General features: G+C 38.3%; 1 protein-coding gene across 1 annotated transcript in view; it reads left to right on the plus strand.

Moving 5' to 3' along the window:
* The first annotated feature begins 1,020 nt into the window (after positions 1-1,020).
* RAB21 (RAB21, member RAS oncogene family) overlaps positions 1,021-23,782 on the plus strand; it is a 36,200-nt gene continuing 13,438 nt past the window's right edge. The window contains exons 1-4 of the mRNA XM_033116841.1: positions 1,021-1,204; positions 15,048-15,107; positions 15,858-15,965; positions 18,705-18,768. Coding sequence (XP_032972732.1) covers positions 1,058-1,204; positions 15,048-15,107; positions 15,858-15,965; positions 18,705-18,768 — 379 coding nt within the window. The 5' untranslated portion in view covers positions 1,021-1,057. The remainder of the gene's footprint in view (positions 1,205-15,047; positions 15,108-15,857; positions 15,966-18,704; positions 18,769-23,782) is intronic.

Genomic DNA, 23,782 nt, shown 5'->3' on the forward strand with positions numbered 1-23,782 from the left:
CTACCCAAAGCTGGCAATTTCCTGGAAGGCTTCTCTAGCATGCTAAACCAGTTGGGTCCCCACATACGTTTGCAAAATATTCTCAACTGCTGTATCAAGATGAAAACATTTATTGTGTAATTGACTGTAATTGATTGTGTCTGTCTTCCCTGGTAAAATTTGAATTCTTGATGATACAGACATTGTATCTTGCTCAGCAAAATAAATTCCGTGAAGTGTGGTAAGCGCTGCTAAACAAGGTACACTCATGTTATGAAATACCTCACTTGGAGGTGGGGAAAGACAGAGATGGAAGGACAGAGGGAGAATGACGGGTGGTCAGGGAAGCCTTTCCGGTTTAAGCTGAGACCTGAAAGAGGAGGAGGAGACTTGGCGGTCTGGGGAACTAAAAGAAGTTCAATTGTTATGATTTGAGATCCCACAGAGAAATACTGTCAAGATACTGCAGGGTACCTTGCCAGTTTGGCGTATAGTGACTCCAGTGTGAGAGGTCATGAGCCTTGTGAACATTCCTTGGGCAAGAAGGATAACGTCCTGCACTTCATCATTCCACCTGAGCTGGGCTTGCTTCAAACTATTCATTCCTTGTTCCCGCAGGCTCCCACAAAATGCAGAGCAGGGGCCCGCAGACAGCGGGGCTCTGCCCGACGCTGCACGTAGGAGCTCCTGTCACGTGCAACGTCACCCCAGGATGGGGCCGCAGAAGCTCCGCCCACAGCCATGCACATTCACTGGGCCCAGTCCCAGGGGCCGCCCGTGGCCGCGGCGGTCACGTGACCCGAAGTGTGACGTAGGAGGAAAGAGACGCCATTAGAGGGAGGCGGAGAGGGAACGCTGTTCGCCTTTCGTCGGGTGCCTGACGTGGTGGCTCGGGGCCCTTCATTCTCGGACTTTTCCTCGGCACTTCCAGGCCTCGCCCCAGGCGGGAGCGGAGACGGCGCCCGGGGTCGACGGGCCAGTGCGAAGGGGCCTGCGCCGGTCGTGACTGGGAAGGCGCTGCGGCGGCGGCGGGGCGCTCCGCACGGCTCTCGGGTTCGGGTGGCGGGGAAGCGACGGGATGGCTGCGGCCGGCGGCGGGGCGGCGGCGGGCCGAGCCTACTCGTTCAAGGTGGTGCTGCTAGGGGAAGGCTGCGTGGGGAAGACGTCGCTGGTGCTGCGCTACTGCGAGAACAAGTTCAACGACAAGCACATCACCACTTTGCAGGTGCGGGCCCTAGGGAGCGGGCGGTGACGCCTTGGGGCCCCTGCCCCTCCGGGGCCGTGAGGACCTTGCCGCCCCGGTCCCCTGGATCGGGGCTCGCAGATCTCAGGCCTGTGACCTCCACTTTCGAATTGCCTTTCCAGATTCGTCCTGGGAACACGCGGGGCCAGGGCAGCCTGTAGACGTGAGGACAGGCTCTTGAAAGGGGAGTGGAAGGGCTCAGAAAAGTCCCCCGTGGCCCCCGTGGGGCCGCGCATGTGGTGGAGTCCCCATCGTTGGGCTAGTTTTCCCCCTTCGTTTCGCTTCCGCTTGGGCCCTAGGTGCCGTCACCCTGCGGTCCCCCCGAGTGTCATCCCTTTTTTTGTTTGTTTGTTTCTTTCTTTCGGAATTAGGAACTTAGCTGCGGATTTGGTTTTGCGAACGAGGTGATTTGGAACTTAGCACTTAACTGATGACTAAGTGTTTATGCAAGTTCCATTTTGTCCTGTCTTCGAGTAACGTGCTGACTGGCAAACCATTCCTCTCTGGAGGGTTTTTGAAATGACCGCTTGCCTGGGCGGGTTACACAGTTTTCATGGCCACCTGCGTGGGTCTGACTTGTGGGTCAGTCATATTCTGCGAGGCCGGTGGACCCACATTCACATGGAAACGTCATGGGAATACTGGCTAACAGTGGGTCCCCAAACTAACAGCTTAGCTGCTGCTATTATATTATCTTTCCTTGTAATGCAGAACCGGCTTTCTCCTGCTCAGGAAAGTGTTGGAATGTCATCATTGATTGGGAGTGAAGCCAGGCCTTTGAGGCAGTGGTAGTCTCCGCTCTCCCCCAAACAAATCAGGTCGCACGTGTTAGAAGGAAAATATCCAACTAATCTCAACGAATCTGACGTGATCACGTTAGCCAGACACAGGCAAGTCCAGTGGACTTTTGAGCCTGATTGTTTAGCTTCATATCCCACCGTTATCCGTTTTAACTAGTTGTGTGATCTTGGGCAAGTTAGTGAATCTATCTCTGTCTAAATTTGTTCATCTGTTAAAATGGCCATAATAATGGTATCTATCTAGTTTACAGTGTCAGGACAAATAATCATAAAAGACTTAGGACCTGGTCCAGTGTAAGCGCTCCATCTTTATTATTACTGGCCCCAAATTGCACAATAGATGTTAATTAGTGATTGAGGAGTGTGTGGGAACATGGACACTATGTATAGAATGCACCAGCTTCTAATTGTTGTGACATTTGACGTTTGATGCTATTATTAAACCACTGAGTCTAGAATTTACAAAGATGTTCTGGTTCTGATTCCATGTTCTATTTTTACTCCTCTGTCTTTAGTCCTCCTGTGTAAAGCATAACATCTGAAACAGTTAATGTCAGGAAACTCCCTTTTTTTCTTACATCCTTGTACACAAGCACTTAACTCAGTCTCAATAGAGAATGGTTATTGTTCAGTGTTACTGGTGAATACCTATGATCATTTGGAAGTTTAGAAATTCATTTAGGTAAAGAAATAACAATAACGTTTATTGAGTTCTTCCTGTGCTGAGTGTTTTACTTCTGCCATTTAATTCTTACAAAAGCCTGTAAGGTGGATACTTTTATTAGCCCCATTTTCCAGTTAATGAAACAGGCTTGGTTGAGTAATTTGCTTGGTTGGATATATTGCCACAAGTCATGCTTCCAAAGCTGAAATTTGAACCCAGGTCTGACTTCGGATTTTGAGCAATTAAGTCACTCTGCCTCTGGATATTGGTAAACCACCCCTTTAGTGGTTTCCTTTATGCTACAGATCTAAGATAAAAGAGAAAATCATTGTAATTGAGCTCTCGATTTTTTTAAAAGATAATTTAGCCCTTCAACCTAAAAATTACACTTTCATTATACATTCCAAAAACACCATCAAAGCTAAAAGCAGACTAAAGATTTTTAAATATCTGAGAGAAATCTCTGCTGGAGACTGCCCATAGGCGGTCTACTTACATCCCCCGGAACTCCAGGAAGAGGTCCCAGAAGCCCAGCCATGTCCAGGCACATCCTCTTGACCGAAACTCAAGGACATGCACAGGGTCCTGTGCAGTCTACACAGGAAAGGATGAAATGATAGTAGATCTCCAGCATCAAAGCACAGCAGTCCTGGTTTTGATGTTTATGTAACTCGTCACAAACAGTATCTGGATTAAATTACAGAATTGAGGATTTTGTTGCATACCAATCGATGGAAACAGTATTACCGGTATATGTAATCTCTTTCTCTTAGATACCAGTTTATCTCATCTTAATTTTTTCAGAGAAATTTTACTTCGGTGTGACCCATAAAACGTAACCTCGTATGCTCCTAATTTCCAAACGGAGAGATGCGTCAGAAATGAGGAGAAGAGTTCCGTTTTTTGTGTGTGTCAACAAAACTGCCTACTACTTATCTTTGTAAAATACTTTTGAGTTTTGCCAAGTACATTCTCATGCATTCGTGTTTCAAAGAATTATAGGACTGAGAGGAACCTAAGATAGTTTATGGCTCTCTGTTTCATTCAGCCTTTTGTTTAATATTTCATCAAGTGATTGTCCACTTTTGTTTGTACGTCTTGGAGGTGTGATGAACTGATACAGAAAGTAGAAAACTTTGTCCTGAGGTGGCCCATTTCATTTTTATAGACAGGTTTAATTTCCACTAAGTTTTTCTATGTGTAAAGCCAAAAATCTGTTTCCTTGTAGTTTCCAGTCCTAGTTCTGCCCTGTGAATCTTCGTTGCACTTGACATCCCTTCTAATAGTTGAAGATAGCTATCACATCCTGTCTTGTCTTCTCTTAGGTAAACAGCTCTGGTTCCTTTACCTGGATCTCCTATATCATTCTAAGTCATTTCACTGTTTTGACATCTTTTCTAGACACCGTTTAATCATTGTCCTCTTTCCTTAAAATGTGATGTCTTGAGCTGTAGTAATGATTCCAAGTGTTTTTTGACCTGAGCAGAGAAGTACAGGCTATCTCCTCCCCTATTGAGAGAGACTGCTTTTCTAACACTGAAGTAGAAAAGATTCTGTGATCTTTTGGGGCAGCTGTCACATTGATTAGTTTTGGGCTAGCTGTCATAGTCTTATTTATTTCAAAAAAAAAAAAAAATGTGTTACATCCCTCAAATTCTTTTTTCCTGGATTTTGTAAAGATTTTTGTCCCTAACGCATTTGACCCGTTAAAGTTGGCTTTGATATTTTTGCTTCAGTGGTTAAAGCCTGTTAATGTCGTTTTAAATTTTGATTCTATAGTTCAAAAAACATTGAGCCCCTGTGATTCAGGCACTTGTTCGGGTCCTGGGCATGCAAAGAAGAATAAGGCATGGTCTCTATTTTCTGGATTAGCTACTCATTTTAACTTTATCCCCTGATGATTTTGGTAGGAATGTCTTTAATCTTTCATCAGGTCATTAATACAGACTTTGAAAGAAAGAGGAGAGAGAGGGCCAAGTACAGAGCTCTGCAGCGGGCCTCCCTGTAGTCCAGTGATGCGTGACCAGAGGTATATTTTTCTTTAGACATGCGGAATCTTGGGGTGGGGCTTTTTCAGACTATTCATGGGCCACAGTTTTCTTTCCCCTTGAGTGTGAAACCGTTATAAATGGAGCGTTGTGCATATTAGTGATAATGTAAGCAGAAAGCAGCTTAAGACTGACTGCTATGGGCTACCACCTAGTGGATACAAAGCCTTTAATGAAAATGGTTATTCCAGCATTACAGATCTAACTTTTTTGCCCTGGGTAAATCAGTGTTACCCACAGAGGATGTCATGAGGTGCTTTGTCAAGTTCTCGAAGACGACGGGATACGCTGTGTTTTTTCTGTATTAGGATGTAGTAAAAAAGGGAGAAGACTTTAGTTAGACTTCGGTTTGAGTTTTGGTTTCTGCTTACAGCCATCATGATCTTGGTAGGTTATTTTAATGTTTGTAATGTTTAGACAGTGTCTGGCACATGTTTATTAATATATATGTGCTGTTGAATAAATAGATGGTGCTTACTTTGTGTTTCTTTACAGTAACTCAGTCAAAAAGGTAATGGAATTAATTTGACGTGAATTATTTTGAGAACCCATGTTGTCTCTGAAGGATCTCTACATTTTGTAATTGCTTATAGATTACATATGTGTATATACACACACATACATACATATACATATATTTATTTATTATCCATTCTAGAGTTTTGGCTGGGATTGCCGTTTCTGGAAATTCACTTCTTTTTTGAAAAGTGTGACATTTGCCTGCTTTGGTGTTTTAGTACTGCTCCCTTTTTATAGCTTTTCCTACATTACTGATAATTATGAAGTAATCTTGTAGGTGAGCTCTCCGAAAACTCAAGATCCTTTACCTGCCCCAGAAAACTTGATCTTATATAGAGTCCCCAAGATCTCTTATGTGATTTCTCTGCTGATTTGGGGCTTTGATAGAATTGACAGGGACGGGAAAGACGATTGAAGTAAGGGAGTTACTGCTTTTTCTTTGGCAATACTGCTGAACCTAAGCAATTAAATTCAGGAATTGTTTATTTATATAGCAAACATTGTGCTAGCTGGGGCATATAAAGATGAGTAAGATGCTTTAATTGTCAGCTTTCCTGATTTTACATATTCTTAAAGGTTTGTGCCATTTTGATTATAACCACCTGTCTTTGGTATGTCTCTATAGCTGTGCTCTTGGGTGTACCTTTTCTTAAGATGTGCCTTTTTTTCCCCTTATTGAAGAAGATGTTTTAAGATTATGACCTCTAAGGGCCTTCTATCACTTTTAACTAGTCTCCCATATAAAAAGTAATATTGTTTGTAATCAGAACCAACAGTCATTTTCACTTTTAGAATTTTAACTGGAATTCCACCTATTTGCCTCCTAAAGTATAGGGCAGGTGTGCACATTTGATTAGCAAAGCAGTGCTGTAAGCTTCGCTGGGCACATAGTATCTTGACCGTTTGGCAAATGAGAAACTCAGACTTGGATTAAATTTCCAAGGTCCGACAAATAGTAATGGTGTACCATGTTTTCTTTAGCTAAGTCTACTACTTTTTTTTCCCCCTCTTAATATACCTCAAGCTCCTGAGCAACACTTGCATTCAGGTTTTAGCAGTTGGTTTTACACTTGACGTTGTGGTTTCTGGCCTAGGAATCTGGGTTTCCTTATTTGTAAGATTAATGTTTTGAATGTTGGAAATACTTTCCAAGTAGTTCTGGAAGTCACATGTTGATTCAACCGATTAATTTATAATATCTTTACAAAACACGATAGTTGAAGTCTTCTTTCCCCTCAGTATTTTACTAGATACATGTGACCTATAGAAGGGTGGATGACTTTTTTTTTTAAGAAAAGACTTTTTCTGAATTGTGACTTTGAAATCCTATTGTATAGATATTCCATGCATGATTGCCATTTTCTGCTTTGTTTCGAGCTACTCTTAAAAGTGACTTTTTGACTCTTTTCAATGAAATCAGAGTCTTTCTAAAGCAGACTCTGATTATAATTACTCTTTTTAGAAACTAAGGAAAAGAAATGTTGAGGTAATCAAGTACTCAGTTTAGTTTTCTTCCTTTTTTTTTTAACAAAAATTGAAATACATTTGACATATAACACGTCAGTTTAAGGTGTACAACATAATTTGTTACATTTATATATTATGATTGCCACTGTAGCAATCTTAGTTTTCTGATAGCTAATTTTTATTGCCTTGTTATAGACGACTAATTTTATAAATTATCTGCCTGAATTATTTTATGTCTTATATCTGGAAGTGGTAATAGATATTTTAAATACTTAAGTGGAAACAGTGTTAGTGAGTGTAGCAAAAATAATGTAACCAGTAATACACATATTAATGAAAGTTTGTTGAACTTAAAAGATACTAAAGACAGGAAAGTGTCCACAATTCAGTTACTATGCTACATTAGGTAATTTTGCCTTGTTATGGTTAGTGATCTGGCTAACAACAACAAACCAAAAAAATTGATGAAAGAAGTTATGAAAAGTGCACACAACCAGCCAAACAAAAAACCTACGGCAAACAGAAAAAAAGTTATGAAAAGATTTTAATTTGGCAGATATAATTTGTTTCTATTATTTCTTACCTATGAGGTGTGATTAAACAGTACAGTGAATGTTTAAATAAAAAAAAATGTATTAGAGTAAAAGACACATTGCCATGAATCCCCCTCAAAATACTCCCCCTCACTTCAAACACTCATCCCTTCGTTCTGGCCACTTTCTAGAGCAGTTCTAGAAGTTTCTTTCGTGAGTGTCTTTAGTTGCGCTGTTATGGCTGAATCGATTCAAAACAGTTACCTTCGGGGCCGGCCCAGTGGCTCAGGCGGTTGGAGCTCCGTGCTCCTAACTCCGAAGGCTGCCGGTTCGATTCCCACATGAGCCAGTGGGCTCTCAACCACAGGTTGCTGGTTCAACTCCTTGACTCCCGCAAGGGATGGTGGGCAGTGCCCCCTGCGACTAAGATTGAACACGGCACCTTGAGCTGAGCTGCCACTGAGCTCCCAGGTGGCTCAGTTGGTTGGAGCGCGTCCTCTCAACCACAAGGTTGCCTGTTCCACTCCCACAAGGGATGATGGGCAGCGCCCCCTGCAACTAGCAACGGCAACTGGACCTGGAGCTGAGCTGCATCCTCCACAACTAAGACTGAAAGGACAACAACTTGAAGCTGAACGGCACCTTCCATAACTATGAATGAAAGGACAACAACTTGACTTGGGGGGAAAAAAAACAAAAAACAAAAACAGTTACCTTTCATGGTCATTTGCTACACTAGAGGAGATGTGTGACACGGAGTCTTTCTGTTGTGATAAAAAAATACGGTGACTGCTGCTGCCAAGTGCCATCCAATGGAAAGGCAGGGATCTTCAATACAGGAAGTGATGTGTCAGACCTTAGTAAGAGTGTGGTGTGCGACAAGTTTCAACTTGGTAGGTGCAGTCAGTCAGGGGTGATCTATGGTTGAGAGAAGGTGTGTTTTACAGTGTGCTGTAAATCATCCTCCATCATGACAATGCACCATGTCACACATCGCTTCTGGTATACGGCAATATCTGTCAAATAAAAACATTACAGTGTGTCCTCATCCATCTTATTCACCAGATCTGGCACCGTGTAACTTCTGGCTCTTCCCCAAAGTCAATGATTTAGGACATCGAGGCAGCCACAACAGCACAACTAAAGACATTCACGAAAGAGGACTTCCAGAACTGCTTCAGGAAGTGGCAAGAACGATGGGAGGGGGAGTACTTCCTCACATTCATGGCAATGTGTCTTTTACTCTAATACTTTTTTTTTTAATTTAAACATTCACCATATTTTTTGATCACACCTCACATGATTCTACTTCGGTTTTTAAAGTAGAGGTTTAAAATAATTATCCACTATGATTTCAGATATTGGGTAAAATAAGCATCAGGTACAAATAACAAATGTCAGCCTGAGCTAATAAGATTGTTAATTTTATTACTATCCCCAAGATTTGGAAGATGAAATCATTGGAATTAAAAGAAGTAGCAGTGCTGTAACTCATAGTTTGGGAAATGTACCATTACTTGTCCTCATTAATTTGTTCCTACCCTGAGAATATTTTGGAAGATGAGTTGGTGTCTAGAAACACTTAGTGTGCAAGGGGAGGAGTGCCAGGTTAAGAATGTGTGTGTGTTCTAGAGTAGGCAGATTTGTGCAATGGAAAAAGCACTGTGGAGTCAAGACAGGCTTCCATCCTCTGTAGCACCCAACTGAGTTGTCTGACCTTGGGTGTCACTGTATTCTGTAAATCTCAAGTTCACAACTGTAAAATAGGGGTGATTACCTAATTCACAGGGCTTCTTACAAAGATTACATGAGACAGCCAAGCATAGTGCTTGTCACATAGTATGTACTATTTTTTCTCCCATTTTTGAATTGATACTTAATACTACTTTCCCTCCCTTTTCTAGGCTGTGATTCTTTGCTGAAATGTTTCCAGGAATTTATAAATTCCTTTGGAAAGTGTGAAAATGTTTTGGTATGTGCGTATGAGCAGTTTTTTGGGAGTGAGTGGGTTCATAACTTTCATCAGATTCTTAAAGAAGCTGGTGATCACTATTCTCTCCTACTTTAACTACCATGTAAGAGAATTAAGAACCACTGCTCCAGAGTAAGTATTATAACCACAAGTAACATCAGTAGTCTGGAAAAATTAAGTATGCCTCATAGAAGTGGTTAAAAAAGATAAGACATTTCAGCTTTTTGATTGTTTGCTGCTATCTTGATGTTACATAAAATCTTTTCAGCTTTATTCTCAAATATAATTGTATTTTTAAAAACAAGATGTTTGCTCTTTAAGAAAGAATCTATAAAATATTTAAAACTTATGATGTTTATAAAATGAAATGATTTATATCACAGAAGGAGTTTTTCCATAGGGTGGGACTTAGATTTTTCATTATGATGGAAGAAAAAGGTTTAGTGGGGACTCTTTGATAATGTGCTTTACTAATGCATCAGATTTTGAGTTAAAATAATTTGGTTTATGAGGAATCTTTGAGGAGCACATCTCTTGCATAAATTGAGTTCTTTCTGCATTGATTTTACCCAAGCATATTGTAGATGTGTTTATCCACAATGACAATACAGTTGACCATTGCACAATGTGGGTTTGAATTGCATAGGTCCACTTAAATGTGTATTTTTGTCAATGAATACATACAGTACTGTAAGTGTATTTTCTCATGTTTTTTTTTTAATACCATTTTCTTTTCTTTAGCTTACTTTATTATAACAATATAGTGTATAGTACATATAACACACAAAATACCTGTTAATCAACTGTTTGTGTTACTGGTAAGCCTTCTTCCAGTCAACGGTAGGCTATTAATGATTAAGTTCTTGGCGAGTCAAAAGTTACACGCAGATTTTCACCTGTGTAGGGGTCTGTGCCCTTAACCTCCACGTTGTTCAAGGGTCAACTGTATTTGCATGTCTGCTATGGGTAGCACTGGCTCTCCCTGCTCCTTCCTCTAGAGAAGAAGTGTCAACTCAGATCTCAGTCTGGGAGATGCCATAGCATAGAGGTTATAAGTTGTGTTTGGGGCCAGACTACCTGTATTTCAAGTCCCACTCTATCACTGTGTGACTTGGGCAAGATACTTAACGCTCCCTGTATCTCAGTTTCCACATCTATAATTTTTGGATAATTATATCTAATTTGCAGTGTGTTATGGGAATTAAATGAGTTCATATTGAAAAACTCTTAGAGGCCGGCCCTGTGGCTCAGGCGGTTGGAGCTCCATGCTCCTAACTCCAGAGGCTGCCGGCTCGATTCCCACATGGGCCAATGGGCTCTCAACGACAACGTTGCCAGTTCAGTTCCTCGAGTCCCGCAAGGGATGGTGGGCTCCGCCCCCTGCAACTAAGATTGAACACGGCACCTTGACCTGAGCTGCCACTGATTGCCTGGGTGGCTCAGTTGGTTGGAGCGTGGGCTCTCAACAACAAGGTTGCCAGCCTGATTCTTCGAGATGGTGGGCTGCGCCCCCTGCAAATAACAGCGGCAACTGGACCTGGAGCTGAGCTGCGCCTTCCATAACTAAGACTGAAAGGACAACAACTTGACTTGGGGAAAAAAAAAAAGAAAAAGAAAGACTCTTAGAACACTGCCCATTTCATTGTAATCACTGTGAAAGTGTTAAATTAATGAAAATCTGGTTAATAGAAGACTTATACCTATGAAAAGATAACTCACAATATAAGGCAGTATATGCTGTATATTGCAAGATAAGGGTCCCTAAAATTCTTCAGGATAGTGAAACTCAGAGTAGGTTTTATGGGTGGTATAAGAAAGCTTAAACATTCAAGGAAGAAGTGTATGGGTCGTGAACTGAACTTGAGTAGATGCAATTCACATAGAGAATAAAGAATTGGCCCAAATTAGAGGGGCATTTTATGAATAAACAGAATTGGAGGGACTGTATATAGACCTGAGAAGTTGGAGAGGATGTAGAGAAATACTGGAAGCTATCTTAGGAAGACAGATGTGAACAAATTGTGAAGGTCCTTGGATACAATGATAAGGCTTTGAGACTTATTTATACATTAGGGCTCCCTAACTTTTATAAAGGAGAAGGTGATGAATGATTTTGTAAGAAGTACTTAGCACAGTACTTGGTGGAGAGCAAGCATTCCATAACTGTTAGCTAGTATTAGCAATAGTGTACAAATGACTGTATTGTTTCACTGTATAGATGGGCTATATATGTATATTTTTTAAAAATTGCCTATTGACGGACACAAGTTATTTCATGTTTTTGTTGTTATAATCAATGCTGTGATGAGCACTCTTTCCATAAAATTGTTTTATATATTCATGGTTCTTTAGGAAAGACTTAACTCTGTCCCTGAAACTCACCCTGGGAGAGTGGGGTTAAGTTTCAGAGGGGATGGTCGAAAGGAAATGATGGAGCTTTAGCAGCTCTAATTCACTCCCCTCTGCTGAGAAATCCCTACAAAACTAATGACAAATTATGGTATTAGTTGCCAGCAGGAATTTAATTCAAGCATACTTATTAAAAGTAACTTATTCAAATATATGGTGATGGAAGGAGAACTGACTCTGGGTGGTGAACACACAATGGGATTTATAGGTGATGTAATACAGAATTGTACACCTGAAATCTATGTAATTTTACTAACAATTGTTACCCCAATAAATTAAAAAAAAAGTAACTTATTAGAGAATGCTTCTATGAGTTATGATTTTTTTTTAATTATGGAGATTTTGAGAAGATAACTTAGCATGTAGACCAGAGTGTAGGGTGAGACCAAAGGTATTATGACATAATATGAGACGGGTGGTCATAGAACACTAGAGGATATATGAAGACAAGTTTTAGTAGGTTTCTTTATTTTTTTAATTTTATTGGGGAATATTGGGGAACAGTGGGTTTTTTCTAGGATGTCAAGTTTTTTTTTTCAATCTAGTTGTGCAGGGCACAGCTCACTGGCCCATGTGGGAATCGAACCGGCAACCTTGTTATTAAGACCTCGTACTCTAACCAACTGAGCCATCCGGCCACCCTCTAGTAGGTTTTTTTGAGGAATATGTAATCACAAAGGAGGAAGAATATTCAGTGATGATATTTGTAAGATTCTAAACCTCAGTGACTTGGATAATGTGCTCAAAATACTGGAATGGAAAGCTAATTTTGTAGAGAAGATCAGTTTACTTTTAAATATGTTTGAAAGAGAGGCACTTAATATATAGTAAATATTTGTATAGGATTCAGATTTTGAGTTTCTTTAAATAGCATTGATATTGAAACCATGAAAATGGTTGAGTTCAAATAAATTACACAACTAATGAGTGACACACAATGAAGATTCAAATACAAAGTTCTACTACAAAGTTCATGTTCTTAGCCCCAATGCCATCATGATTGGGAAAAGTCCTTTATTCACATTTATTGTCATAACATGTATTTGGTCTTCTCATTTTTCAAGTTATTTCTTTCATTTTGCCATTTAATTTATACCTTTTTGTATAACCTTTATTTGTTTTATTTAATAAAATGTCTTTAGTATAGCTTGGGCCTTGAAGGCAGACATTCTTGGCTTTGACCTCAGCTCTGCCATGTATATCTATGTGTGGATTCCTTAGTAAATCACTAAATCCAGGGGTCTTTTCTTAGTTTTAATTTTCCTTTGTGTGCATGCAACAGAAAGTCCTTCCTGAAATCTAGGTTCCTTCTCCTTCAGTAGTAATTCACCATCCTAGCATTTTATCTATTCTCCGTGCTTTGAACTTTCTTCCATATAGATACACTTAAATGTGACTGTCTCTGCGTAGCTTTGAACTTGGCTCTTTCTTTTTTAAACATGTCAACTGACTCTGGATTCTGATTATATAGAAGGTGCCAAAAAATGTATACACATTTTAAGAAAGGAAAACTGTATTAACATTGTAATACTCAATATATACTGATAACAAAAGGTGAATACAAGTCACATTTGACTTCTGCAATTACAAGAGGTGCTCAAAGTGGTTACCATCAGCGTCCAGACACTTCTGATTATGGCGAACTATTGCTTGACCAAAGTGTCAGCTTGTATACATTTTTCTTGGCACCCCCTTCCCACCCTACGCCCCCACTCCCCTGGTGTTTCCTCTTCAATTACTCATGATTCTGTTCTCTCTTATCTATCTTCATGGACTCAATTCAGGCCCCTTTTTTCCTCTCAAACTTTGTAATAGTCTCCAGTCTCCCAGGTCTAGTCCTGATCTTTCCAGCCTCCCTACCATCCCTAAGTTATTCTCTTAAAGTATAGATTTTATACTTCCCAAGTGCTAAAAAGCCGTTCCATGATTCTCCATTGTCAACTATTATTTCTTAACACTTATTCCTTAGGATGAACCTAGCTATTTCTCTAGAGAAGAAGAAATCAAATGAGTTTGAGGAATGCTTGTATAAATGCAATTAGTCAGCCTTCATTTTGGCAGAATCTTAACGTGTTAATGCTTTGTGAATATACAAAAGAGATACAGAGCAATATATAGCATTTCCCAAATATACTTGACTATAGTATATATTTAAAACAAAATGCGTATCTGGTGTCTTGGATAGGTTTTATTAAGACCCACAAGGTAAAGTACATGCTTCTATTCATGGAATTCTAGGACTTTTTTTTGATTCATTCGTCCTTTGCCTATATTTGTAGTCTCATCTCTGGCACTGACTGTACAACTTGGAGTTCCCCGTGGGGAGGGAGAAGTTAGGTGTTTCAGGCTTCAGTGGTTTCACCCATCTGTCAGGAAAAACCCCTACTGCAAGTAAAGGGGAGATCATCACTGAAGCCACCTTTGACCCATCCAGGCAGGCTTTACGATTCCTTTCTTACCCACCCTTATAGTATACTTGGCAAGTCCCTTCATTTTAATAATTTTCACATGGATTGTAACTCTCAGCATTTTTTTTTCTGCACTAGACTGTAAGGTCCTTCAAGGCTGGAATAATTTCCTTACATTTCTGTGACATTAGTACCTAGGAAAATTATGAGAGGTTAAATAATTGAATAATAACATAATTACAAGAACATTTTGAATAATATTGGTATTCATATAGTTAAGTAAACTATCAGTAAACATTTTAAAAATTTCTTAGGATGGCTCAGTTGGTTAGCGCGCGAGCTCTGAACAACAGAGTTTCCGGTTTGATTCCCACATGGACCAGTGAGCTGTGCCCTCCACAACTAGAATGAAGACAATGAGCTGCCCCTGAGTTTCTGGAGGGGTGGCCAGATGGCTCAGTTGGTTAGAGTGCGAGCTCTGAACAACAAGGTTGCCGGTTCAATTCCCTCATGGGATGGTGGGCTGTACCCCCTGCAACTAAGATTGAAAATAGCAACTGGACTTGGAGCTGAGCTGCGCTCTTCACAACTAGACTGAAGGACAATGACTTGGAGCTGATGGGCCCTGGAGAAACACACTGTGCCCCAATATTCCTCAGTTTAAAAAAACAACTAAAAAACTTATATTCTTTCTATAAAGAATAGGTAAGATGGCATCAAGTTAAATGCCCTAAGAAAAAATTTTATGGGGAAAAAAATTAAAGAGTATTATTATTTTTTCTTTGTATTTTTTTATAACGTGTTCATAAAACAGTCTTTTTCTTAGATTAGAATTAAGTAATGTTCTGTCTTCAGTGAAAATATTTAGTCATTAATAAAAGCTCAGTGATTACTTTTTCTCCCAGGTAACTTGAATTTCATATTGAGATGATTATTTATATTTTTTAGGATAAGAAACATTAGTTTATATGAAACATTGTTTAATGTATCTCTCTTTTTTCTTAGGCATCGTTCTTAACAAAGAAGTTAAACATCGGTGGGAAAAGAGTAAACCTTGCTATATGGGTAAGTTAATTTTTTTCAACTCTATGAGTGAAGGCCTCTGCTATATTCTTGGTACTCTAATAACTAATTGACTCAAGGAATAGAAATTTTAATATTTTTTTTAATTAAGTGAAGGTTAGCCCAAACTTTTATAAATAAACATTTTTCCCCTAAAATCTGACTAATATATCTTTAATACAATTGTATACATGAATATTGCTATCATAACTTTCCAGGTGGGTAAGGGTTAACTCAGAGGGATTCCATGTCAGAGAAAGGAAACACCAGAGTGGGTGGACAGACCTGCCTGGCCTTTTATTCCCATGTCTCTATGTTCCAACCTTTCAAGGGGGTGGTAAGTAGAGAGTAGGGCAAAAGTAATGCATTAAGCTGTTGGCAGGTGGCCCTGGTGCATGCTATTTCCTCGTCTCCTCTCTTTGTGCGGAGCCTAAATTTATGGCAAAGCCTATTCCTGGCTTATAATGCCATCTTGGCCATTTTCATCCTCAGGCAGCTGTACTGTTTTTTTGGTGGGGCTGGGAAGATTGTTGGGGAGGAAGAAATATAACCTTTGCATAACAGTAAAACATTAAATATTGTTTATAACTTGACTTAAAAAATTTTTCTGTAGCCTACTTTGTTTCTTTTAATAGTGTTTTGGGGTTATTTGTAGCTTCATGTCCCACTTTCCAATTAGTCAAAAGTTAACTGTAGTTGCAATAAAATGTATTTTTTTTTTCTGACCTAATCAGCGTTTGTTGCTTTATTTAGGATACAGCAGGTCAAGAGAGATTCCATGCATTGGGTCCAATTTACTACAGAGATTCAAATGGAGCTATTTTAGTTTATGACATAACAGATGAAGATTCTTTTCAGAAGGTATTCTATTTACTTATAGGTGGGGGCTCAACAGAAGAACACTCTCCATAACATACTTATTGTGTGATTAGTCTTGGTTTTAAAGATAAAGTATAGTTGGTGCATAAATGGTGACCACTTGTATTTTTTAATAGGGTATTTAATTCATGAATATTAGAGTTATTAAATAGTTTATTACATGGCTTTCTCAGCTTTTGGGAAAGGGAAATAATCTGAAGTAAGGCTTCAAAAAAATATAAGAGCCTTTTTTCTTTCCTGTTAAAAGAAAAATCTCTTCATTTCTTTGACTCCAGGCACCTGAATACTTGGCAACACGGGCTCACTGATTGTGAAGAGGAAAAAGGAATAAATCAAATTTAAGTTCTTTCTCCTCTAAATATTCTGGAGGATATACTATAAATTTTAAAAGCATTCTTTTTAAAGCTCCTCCATTTTTTTCACCCCTCTTTAAACATATTTAAATGTAGGGTTTTTAAAGTTGGTTGGGATCAAAAAGAAGTTACCATTAAACTTACCTCTGAAAGCTCACCACAGTCAGGATTGTGACGGATTACTTATTTGACCTTTCCTCTGAAAGCCCCTGTTGGAATTTGTCAAGGGCCTGTAACCAAAAAGGGGTAATTTCCAATGCAAAAACTTGCCTTGCCTTGAGTTACAGTTTTGTTCTTGTTGAAGTTGTTTGTCTTTTTAGTTTTTGGAGTTTTTTTTTTCCTTTCATTTATTTCCCAGTATTTAACCGATGAAGCAGATATATACAAGTTAGCCCTTGGATTATTAATGACATGTGGAAAAACTTAGTTCAAAGAGTAGAACTATGGAACAGTATTTTATTGATTAAGAGAAGGTCAAGTCTCTTAGGTTAAAAAGTGACTATCTCTTGCTACATGCCAAAACCCCCACAACTTGGTGGTTTAAAATAATTTGTTATTTCTCATGATTTTGTGGGTCCTCTGCTCCGTCTGGTGTCAGTGGAGTCACTCATGCAGCTCCATTGAACTGGAAGTTTGGCTGAGCCAGGACCATCTTAGGAGACCTGGTCCTCTTCACGGTGTCTCACTCCACCTGCTGTCTAATGCTCTGGTACCCTCTCCGCGTACTCTCTCATTAGTGCATATTCTAGCCTAAGCTGCTTATAGCACAACTGGACCCCAAGAGTATAGCTGCCAGGCCTTCTTAAGACTTAGGTCTGGAACTGGCATAGCAATACTTCTGCCAGGTTCTCTTCGTCAAAACAAGTTGCAAGGCTATCCCAAATTCTAAAGGAGGGGAAATAGACTTCTATCTCTTGATTGGCAGAGAATTTGTGACCATCTTTAACTCACCATAGAATGTACGGGGTAATGAATAGAATGCCTATGGATGCCTACGGCAGGGCACCTTATTAGAAGTGAAAAACAATTTTTTTTTTAATTGGTTGGATTTCGTAGGTTGTGGCTATTATATGTACAGAGAGTAGAGTAATACATAATTGGATTCTGGCATGTTTCCTTTGAAGTGGTGAGGATGTAGATTTTATACGAGTACTATCCAATTTTTCTTATGTGAAATCAACTAGGGGTGGAAGTTAAATGCTTCTCTGAAAACTATACATATGTGTGAAGGAAACAAAAAGATTGGGCTGTACTTAGAAAATTATCATTCAGTTCTATTACAAAGATGCAGTGGTATCGAATGCCTTTGCTTTTATAAAGATTTTGTGTTCCTCTACATTCTCACAGCTCCTCTGCATTCTTGCAGAGAGTAGGTGTGTGGAACTGTTACATTTGCACCATAGGACTAGATGCACAGTAAGTGTTTACCACATATCTAATGTAAGTTTTGTAACTTACATATGTGTGTGTATTTTTTTAGGAAGGTGTGTAAGTTCTGTTTAATTTGATCACATACAGATTAAATTCTGTTACAAAAAAAAGAAAGGAGGTATTCAAATTTGTTCTTTACCCTATTTTATTGTAGTCAACGTTAAAATTACGAATTCAAAAGATTAATTTACTTAATTCCAGTTTACTTCGAACTGTGCCTACTGCTCTGCTTTACCCATAGTGAAGTATCAGTTTGTTATTGGAGTCATTGCATACCAGTGGTTCTCCAGGAGCAGGTGGCAATGTCCGGAGACATTTTTGGTTGTCACAACTGGAGGTTGGTACTGGTATCTAGTAGGTCGGCCAGGGATGCAGGTGGACATCATACATTGCACAGGACTGTCCCTCACAACAGAATTATGTGAGCCAAACTGTTAGTAGTGCCAAGGTTGAAAAGACCTGTCATATACTAAGCATAAAAATTTATTTTGACAGTCTTTCTGGTGCCCATATTCATTTTTTCCCTTTAAGTTCCTATGGTTTCTATTTCAGAACCAATTGGGTTAAGTTCTTTAAGTCCAAAATGACTTCATACAATTACCTATTATCAGAGGCTAAGTTGACATACTTTTGCTCTGTTGAATACCTTTGCTTGAATCTATAGAAGATTTATGAAAATTTGTTATTAGAAGTGCTTCTGTCTGTACCTGTATGTAGATACAGAGAGAAATATTTCTGTTGGATGTTCTCGTGTTTGTGGTTTGCAATATAGTCTGGCAATAAGTGATTCTACAGTGAGTCATTTCTGGAATCAACTACATATACATGGGCTGTTAACCAAATTCTGAGGTATTTTGACAATGTTGAATTTGGGGATGTTGTAATGGTAGTCATTGTAACAGAATTTGTTTTAATATTAACTCTTTTGTATACACAGGTAAAAAACTGGGTCAAAGAATTACGGAAAATGTTGGGAAATGAAATCTGTTTATGTATAGTTGGTAAGCATCATTACTCTTTAAAAATGTCCTTTGTTTTCTTAATGCTATTGAAAAGAATAATAAACCAGTAATTCTTATTTTAAACTTATATGAGAAAAAAAGAAGAATGGCATTTTAATACTTAATATTTTAGAGTAATTTAGTATTTGGAAGTGATCTAGTGATCTTTGAAGGGATTCAAACTCTGTACTTTAAGGAATTCTTTTTTTTTTTTTTTTTTTTAAGGAATTCTTTGGGCAGCAAGTGGAAAGCTAAACATGCAAGGCTTTAAGTCTCAGCCTTGCTTCAATTTGACTTTTAGTTTTTCACCATAAGATTTTGTTTAGAAAAAAAGTTCAGGAACTACTTTAAAATAAAATTAAAACCAATTACTTAGGCTAGCATTCTTGTTCTGTACATTTAACTATACATATTTTTCAGTTAAGGACAAATTTAACTTCTGAGGATATAAGTAGATCATGATGGAATGGGTGGAAGATATTCCTAATGGGTAAAATAATGAAACTAGAACACTCTCTTGGACTTCTGGAACTTTTCTTTGGTTCTTTTTCTTTAGATTATTTTTTATCATCTAACAGCTAATTATTGAGCCGTAAAGTATATCAGTAGACATGATCTCATGTAACCCTCATGTAAAGCCCATGAGGGCTTTAGAGAGGAAGCCTTGCCCTAGGCATACTGGATAAGTTGACCAATATCAGGCAGCTATCAGAGATGGAATTCGAACTGAAGTCATTTAGACTCCTATGCTTGTGTTATCAATTCTTACGATGATTAGCCTCGTGCTGTTTTCTCCCTTTCTTTCTTTCTGCATGACTGGTAAAGTGAAAAAGGCCTGTGAGAGACCTGTGGGAGTTTTAGTGAGCGATGTAGAGCGGAGTGCTCAGCGTGGGCAAATTCTCCTTTTAGCCTTAAGAACTTTTGTTTTTAACTTGAGTTTACGTTTCCTGCATTTTGTCACCATTAAATTAATGATTGGTAAACTTTACAGTTCCAGGTCAGGGTGCAGGGCTGGGAGAAGAGACTAAGGAGACGATCTGGTCTGAGTTGTAGTCTAGGAGCTATATTAGGTAAGATGTCAGGAATCTTTCAGACGAGTATACGGGAGCAGTAGACTATGTAGGAGTTTGGCGCCATAGCTGTAGCTAGTTGTTGGTGAGGTTGGGCTGGCTTTGTGTGGTATATGGATCTTACTGGGAGGAGAAGTGGCCACATTAGGGGAACTACTGAAGATTTGATTATTTGGGACTCTGGTTACCTCTCAGAAGAGAGAAAGAAGTGACTACCATATACTAGAGAAAGCAAAGCTTCAAGAGCTTGTTATTTGACCTAGGTTGCAAAGTAACATTAAAAAACAATAGCTGGATAAATAAATAAGCTTATGAATAATTACACTATATTTCTTCATGTTCACATTATAAGAAGGTTTAGGATTATTGGATCTGGTAGCTTACTACCGCAAGTAGGGTCAGATATTCCGCATTTAATGTTATGTAACATTTATTAATGATTGATAGAAGTTTAAAAAGCTCTCACTCTCTTTTCTATTGGTAAATGTGACATGGAATTTCAGTTGTAATTCAGAGTTGGAAAAATTTTGAGAGCATATTTACCACAAAAGGAAAATGTCACGAAGTTAACGAACTTTGTGCCATTACCTTAGAGACCCCACCCCCTCGCCATGCTGCTTTCTCATCCCAGCACTACCCAGCTAGCTGCCTTCCCCGCCCCATCCCCTACGGCCACACACTATCTGACAATTTACTGCATGGATTGGCTTTGTTTTTAATTGTATATAAATGGAATCATACAGTATGAACTGTGTGTGTGTCTGGTTTCTTTGGCTTTATATTATGTTTTCAAGAATCCTCTGTGTTCTTGTATGTAGTTGTAGTTCATTTTATTCTCTTTGCCATCTAATACTTTATGTATATTCCACAGTTTATCCTTTTGCTGTTGTTGGACATTTGCATTATTTTTTCCAATTATTGATTTTCATTCTATTCTCTATAGTAGTTGGGTGTTTTATTGCTAGTAGTTTTATTTATAGTACTTCTTCTATTTTATTACTAACTTCAGATAATAATACAGGATTGTGGTGGAAATTAAATAATGATTTGGAAAATACTTGGCATAAAGAAGGCATTTGACAAATATTTGTTCCCTTCCTTTTCCATAAGACAACTTTTCCAACATTTGAAGCCTACTTGGCGGTTCACCTAGTCTTACAATCTTGGTCTTTAAATGTTTTTCCTTTGGCCTACCTTTCAAACATTCTCATCACCCTGATTATTTTTTCCTAGGTTTATTTCACTGTATGTAAGTGTGTCTCCTACACTTGATCATTACAATCGAACATTGCTCATCCAATGTATACTTATATGGCTCGCTCTTTTTAAAAATCCTCACACAGTCATCCTACCAACGTTGCCCGAGATTGTGTACACTGTTTTAGCAGCCATGTCAAATCAATGTCTTCTTTTACATAGATTATAGTTAACAAAAATCTGAATTCCTATTTTATTAGCCTTGCTCTCTTGTCAGGCTTATCCCATCTTGTTCTTATATAATTATTTAAACACAAATGTAGGAATTCCAGTTTAGATTGCTGAATCTTTATGTTTGATATAAATCTACTAGCTTTTTCATGTGTAAATTAGATACTGAGCCTTCCAGGTCCTTATCTAAGCCAGTAGGAGAGAACCCCATACTTCACTAGCAGAGACTGTTTTCCCTCTAGGTTTTAGTTAATCCACTGATCAGCACCCTTGGCTGTGGTTGTTCTGTTTGATAGTATTTTGCTTCTAATCTGTCCTTAACATTTGTATGTTTGTTAAATAAGTCTTTATTGTTAATAGTTACTATGTATTGAGTGCCAGGTACTAATCTAAGAACTGCACATTTATTATGTCATTTAAGCCTTCTGTCAACACTGCAGGAAAGTATTGTTGCCATTTCCATTTTACACATGAGGAGATGAGCTTACAGAGCTTGACTGCCCACAGTGCATCTCTAGTTGGAGACAGACCTGGGATTTTAGGCCAATATTCTTAAGTAACACTATGTGGCTTACTATGTACCAGATTTTGAGAATACTGTAGTGAATAACTAAACAAAATTGATACTGTCCTTGTCTTCTCGGAGCTTATTGTGTATGGAGGGAGAAAAACAGACAATTATTATATATTACGATAAATGCTGTGAAGGGGAAAATACTACAAATACAAAGTGCTATGATAGCACAAAAGCAAACCTAACTAAATTTAGAGGGTGAGGTATTAAGGGAAGATTTCCTAGAATATTGGATTAACTAAGTTAACTAGATGCAGCCAGCAGTGTGCTGGTAGAGAGTATGTTATTAAGGGCTTTATAATTTTCTCGTAACAATACCAATTTTCGATTTGATCATTCACTGTGATGAATATGGCTGATATTAATTAATAACTACTCTTTATTGAGCATGCACTGTATGCTAAGCTTTTTACATATATCGTATTTTCACACCCATCCTGCAAAGTTTGTTAGCGATATTTGTACCAAGTGAGACTAAGAGAAGTAAGTAATTTGCCTAAAATCTTACATTTATGAAGTGAGCCAGGACTTAAAAGCAAGTTTTTTTTTCCAGATTTAAAAACCTTTTGAAAGCTTTTTTCCACTAGGCCAGGCACCATCCAATCTAAGCAAAATATGGCTCTACCTCTTTATTGCTATTAGGCCACCTGCCCTTAGCAGTGGGTATATCCCTTCCAAGTTCTTAATTCAAATATGTACTTTTAAAGAAGATAAAGTTTTTACTGTGTTTTTAGTGGCTTTTTTTCTACCTCTGAATAACTTCAGTCAAGTTTTTTTTCTAACCTTTCTAGTACTATACTTTCAAGTAGGTGCGTGCTTTGGTGGTTATCGTCGTTTTCAGCTGTTTTAAGTTCCCTATGTAGCTGCTTCAATACTATAGTATTGAAGCAGATATGAGCCTCAAAGCTTAATCCTGTAGCTGTCTTGCTTTAGAGGAACTGAAAAGGTTTCAAGCTTTGGAAAGATATCACTCTTTAACAGGTGGTTTTCTGTGCTAATCCAGCCATTCTGGACACTGATTGTTCAAAGAAATAGTAGTTATTTCATAGAGGGATTATCATTTTTTGTTTAAAATGATGATTAGGTTATTAAAGTAGGTATTTTAATGATAACTGGATTTATTAAAGTTAGTTAAGTATAAATGTTACAAAATAATGAAAGACTGAAAAATTTCCCCCAAATAATTCATTTGAGGCCGTAAAGTTATTGTTTACTTTCCCTGTCCTCATCTTTTTTTAATAGATATTGATAATTCTGGTGAAATTTGAAAAAAAGGCATTAAACTTCTAGAAAAAGAACTCATAGGGTTTTAGTTAATTGAAACCAAGTTCTCGTGGCAATCTCTAGGAGACAATCCTATTTCACCTTTTTAAGAATCTTGTGCCTCTTTGGGAGCCACTGGCCACTAGGTGGTGCTTTTTGCATTCTTCATAGCATAAAACAACTTGTTTTTCTTTGGTGACTGTCAAATATATTGGCTGTAATATTTAGCAAATTAAAATTTTTATTTGAAAGTATAATGTAGGAAATAGGAACTGACATGTATCTTCTTGCTGAGGTAGACAAATAACTTCAAAGAAAGAGGAGTTCGTTCATGAATTTTTTGGTTCCCACTGAGCTTTAGTGTAGTCCACTTCCCTCCCTCTCATCCTTTGGCTATGATGTCAAATAGTTGATTGCAGCTGCTCACAATTAGGAGGTCAGATTATTTGATGTCCATATATAGAACCTCTGGGCTTGTACTTCTCAGTTCTAAGCATTGCATTGCATCTTCTATCAGCTGCTTTCTTCAGTGCTTTATCTGAAATTGTCTTCTAGATTCTGTAAGGTCCCAAGAAAAATTACTTTATTTATAAGGTTTCCTTTTCCCTGCTTCAATGTCATAATGGAAGAGATTAAAATATTTGTTTGAAGTGTCCTTCCTTAGGTTATTTTTCCCTAT

Source organism: Rhinolophus ferrumequinum, chromosome 10, assembly GCF_004115265.2.
Source record: "Rhinolophus ferrumequinum isolate MPI-CBG mRhiFer1 chromosome 10, mRhiFer1_v1.p, whole genome shotgun sequence".
NCBI lineage: Eukaryota > Metazoa > Chordata > Mammalia > Chiroptera > Rhinolophidae > Rhinolophus > Rhinolophus ferrumequinum.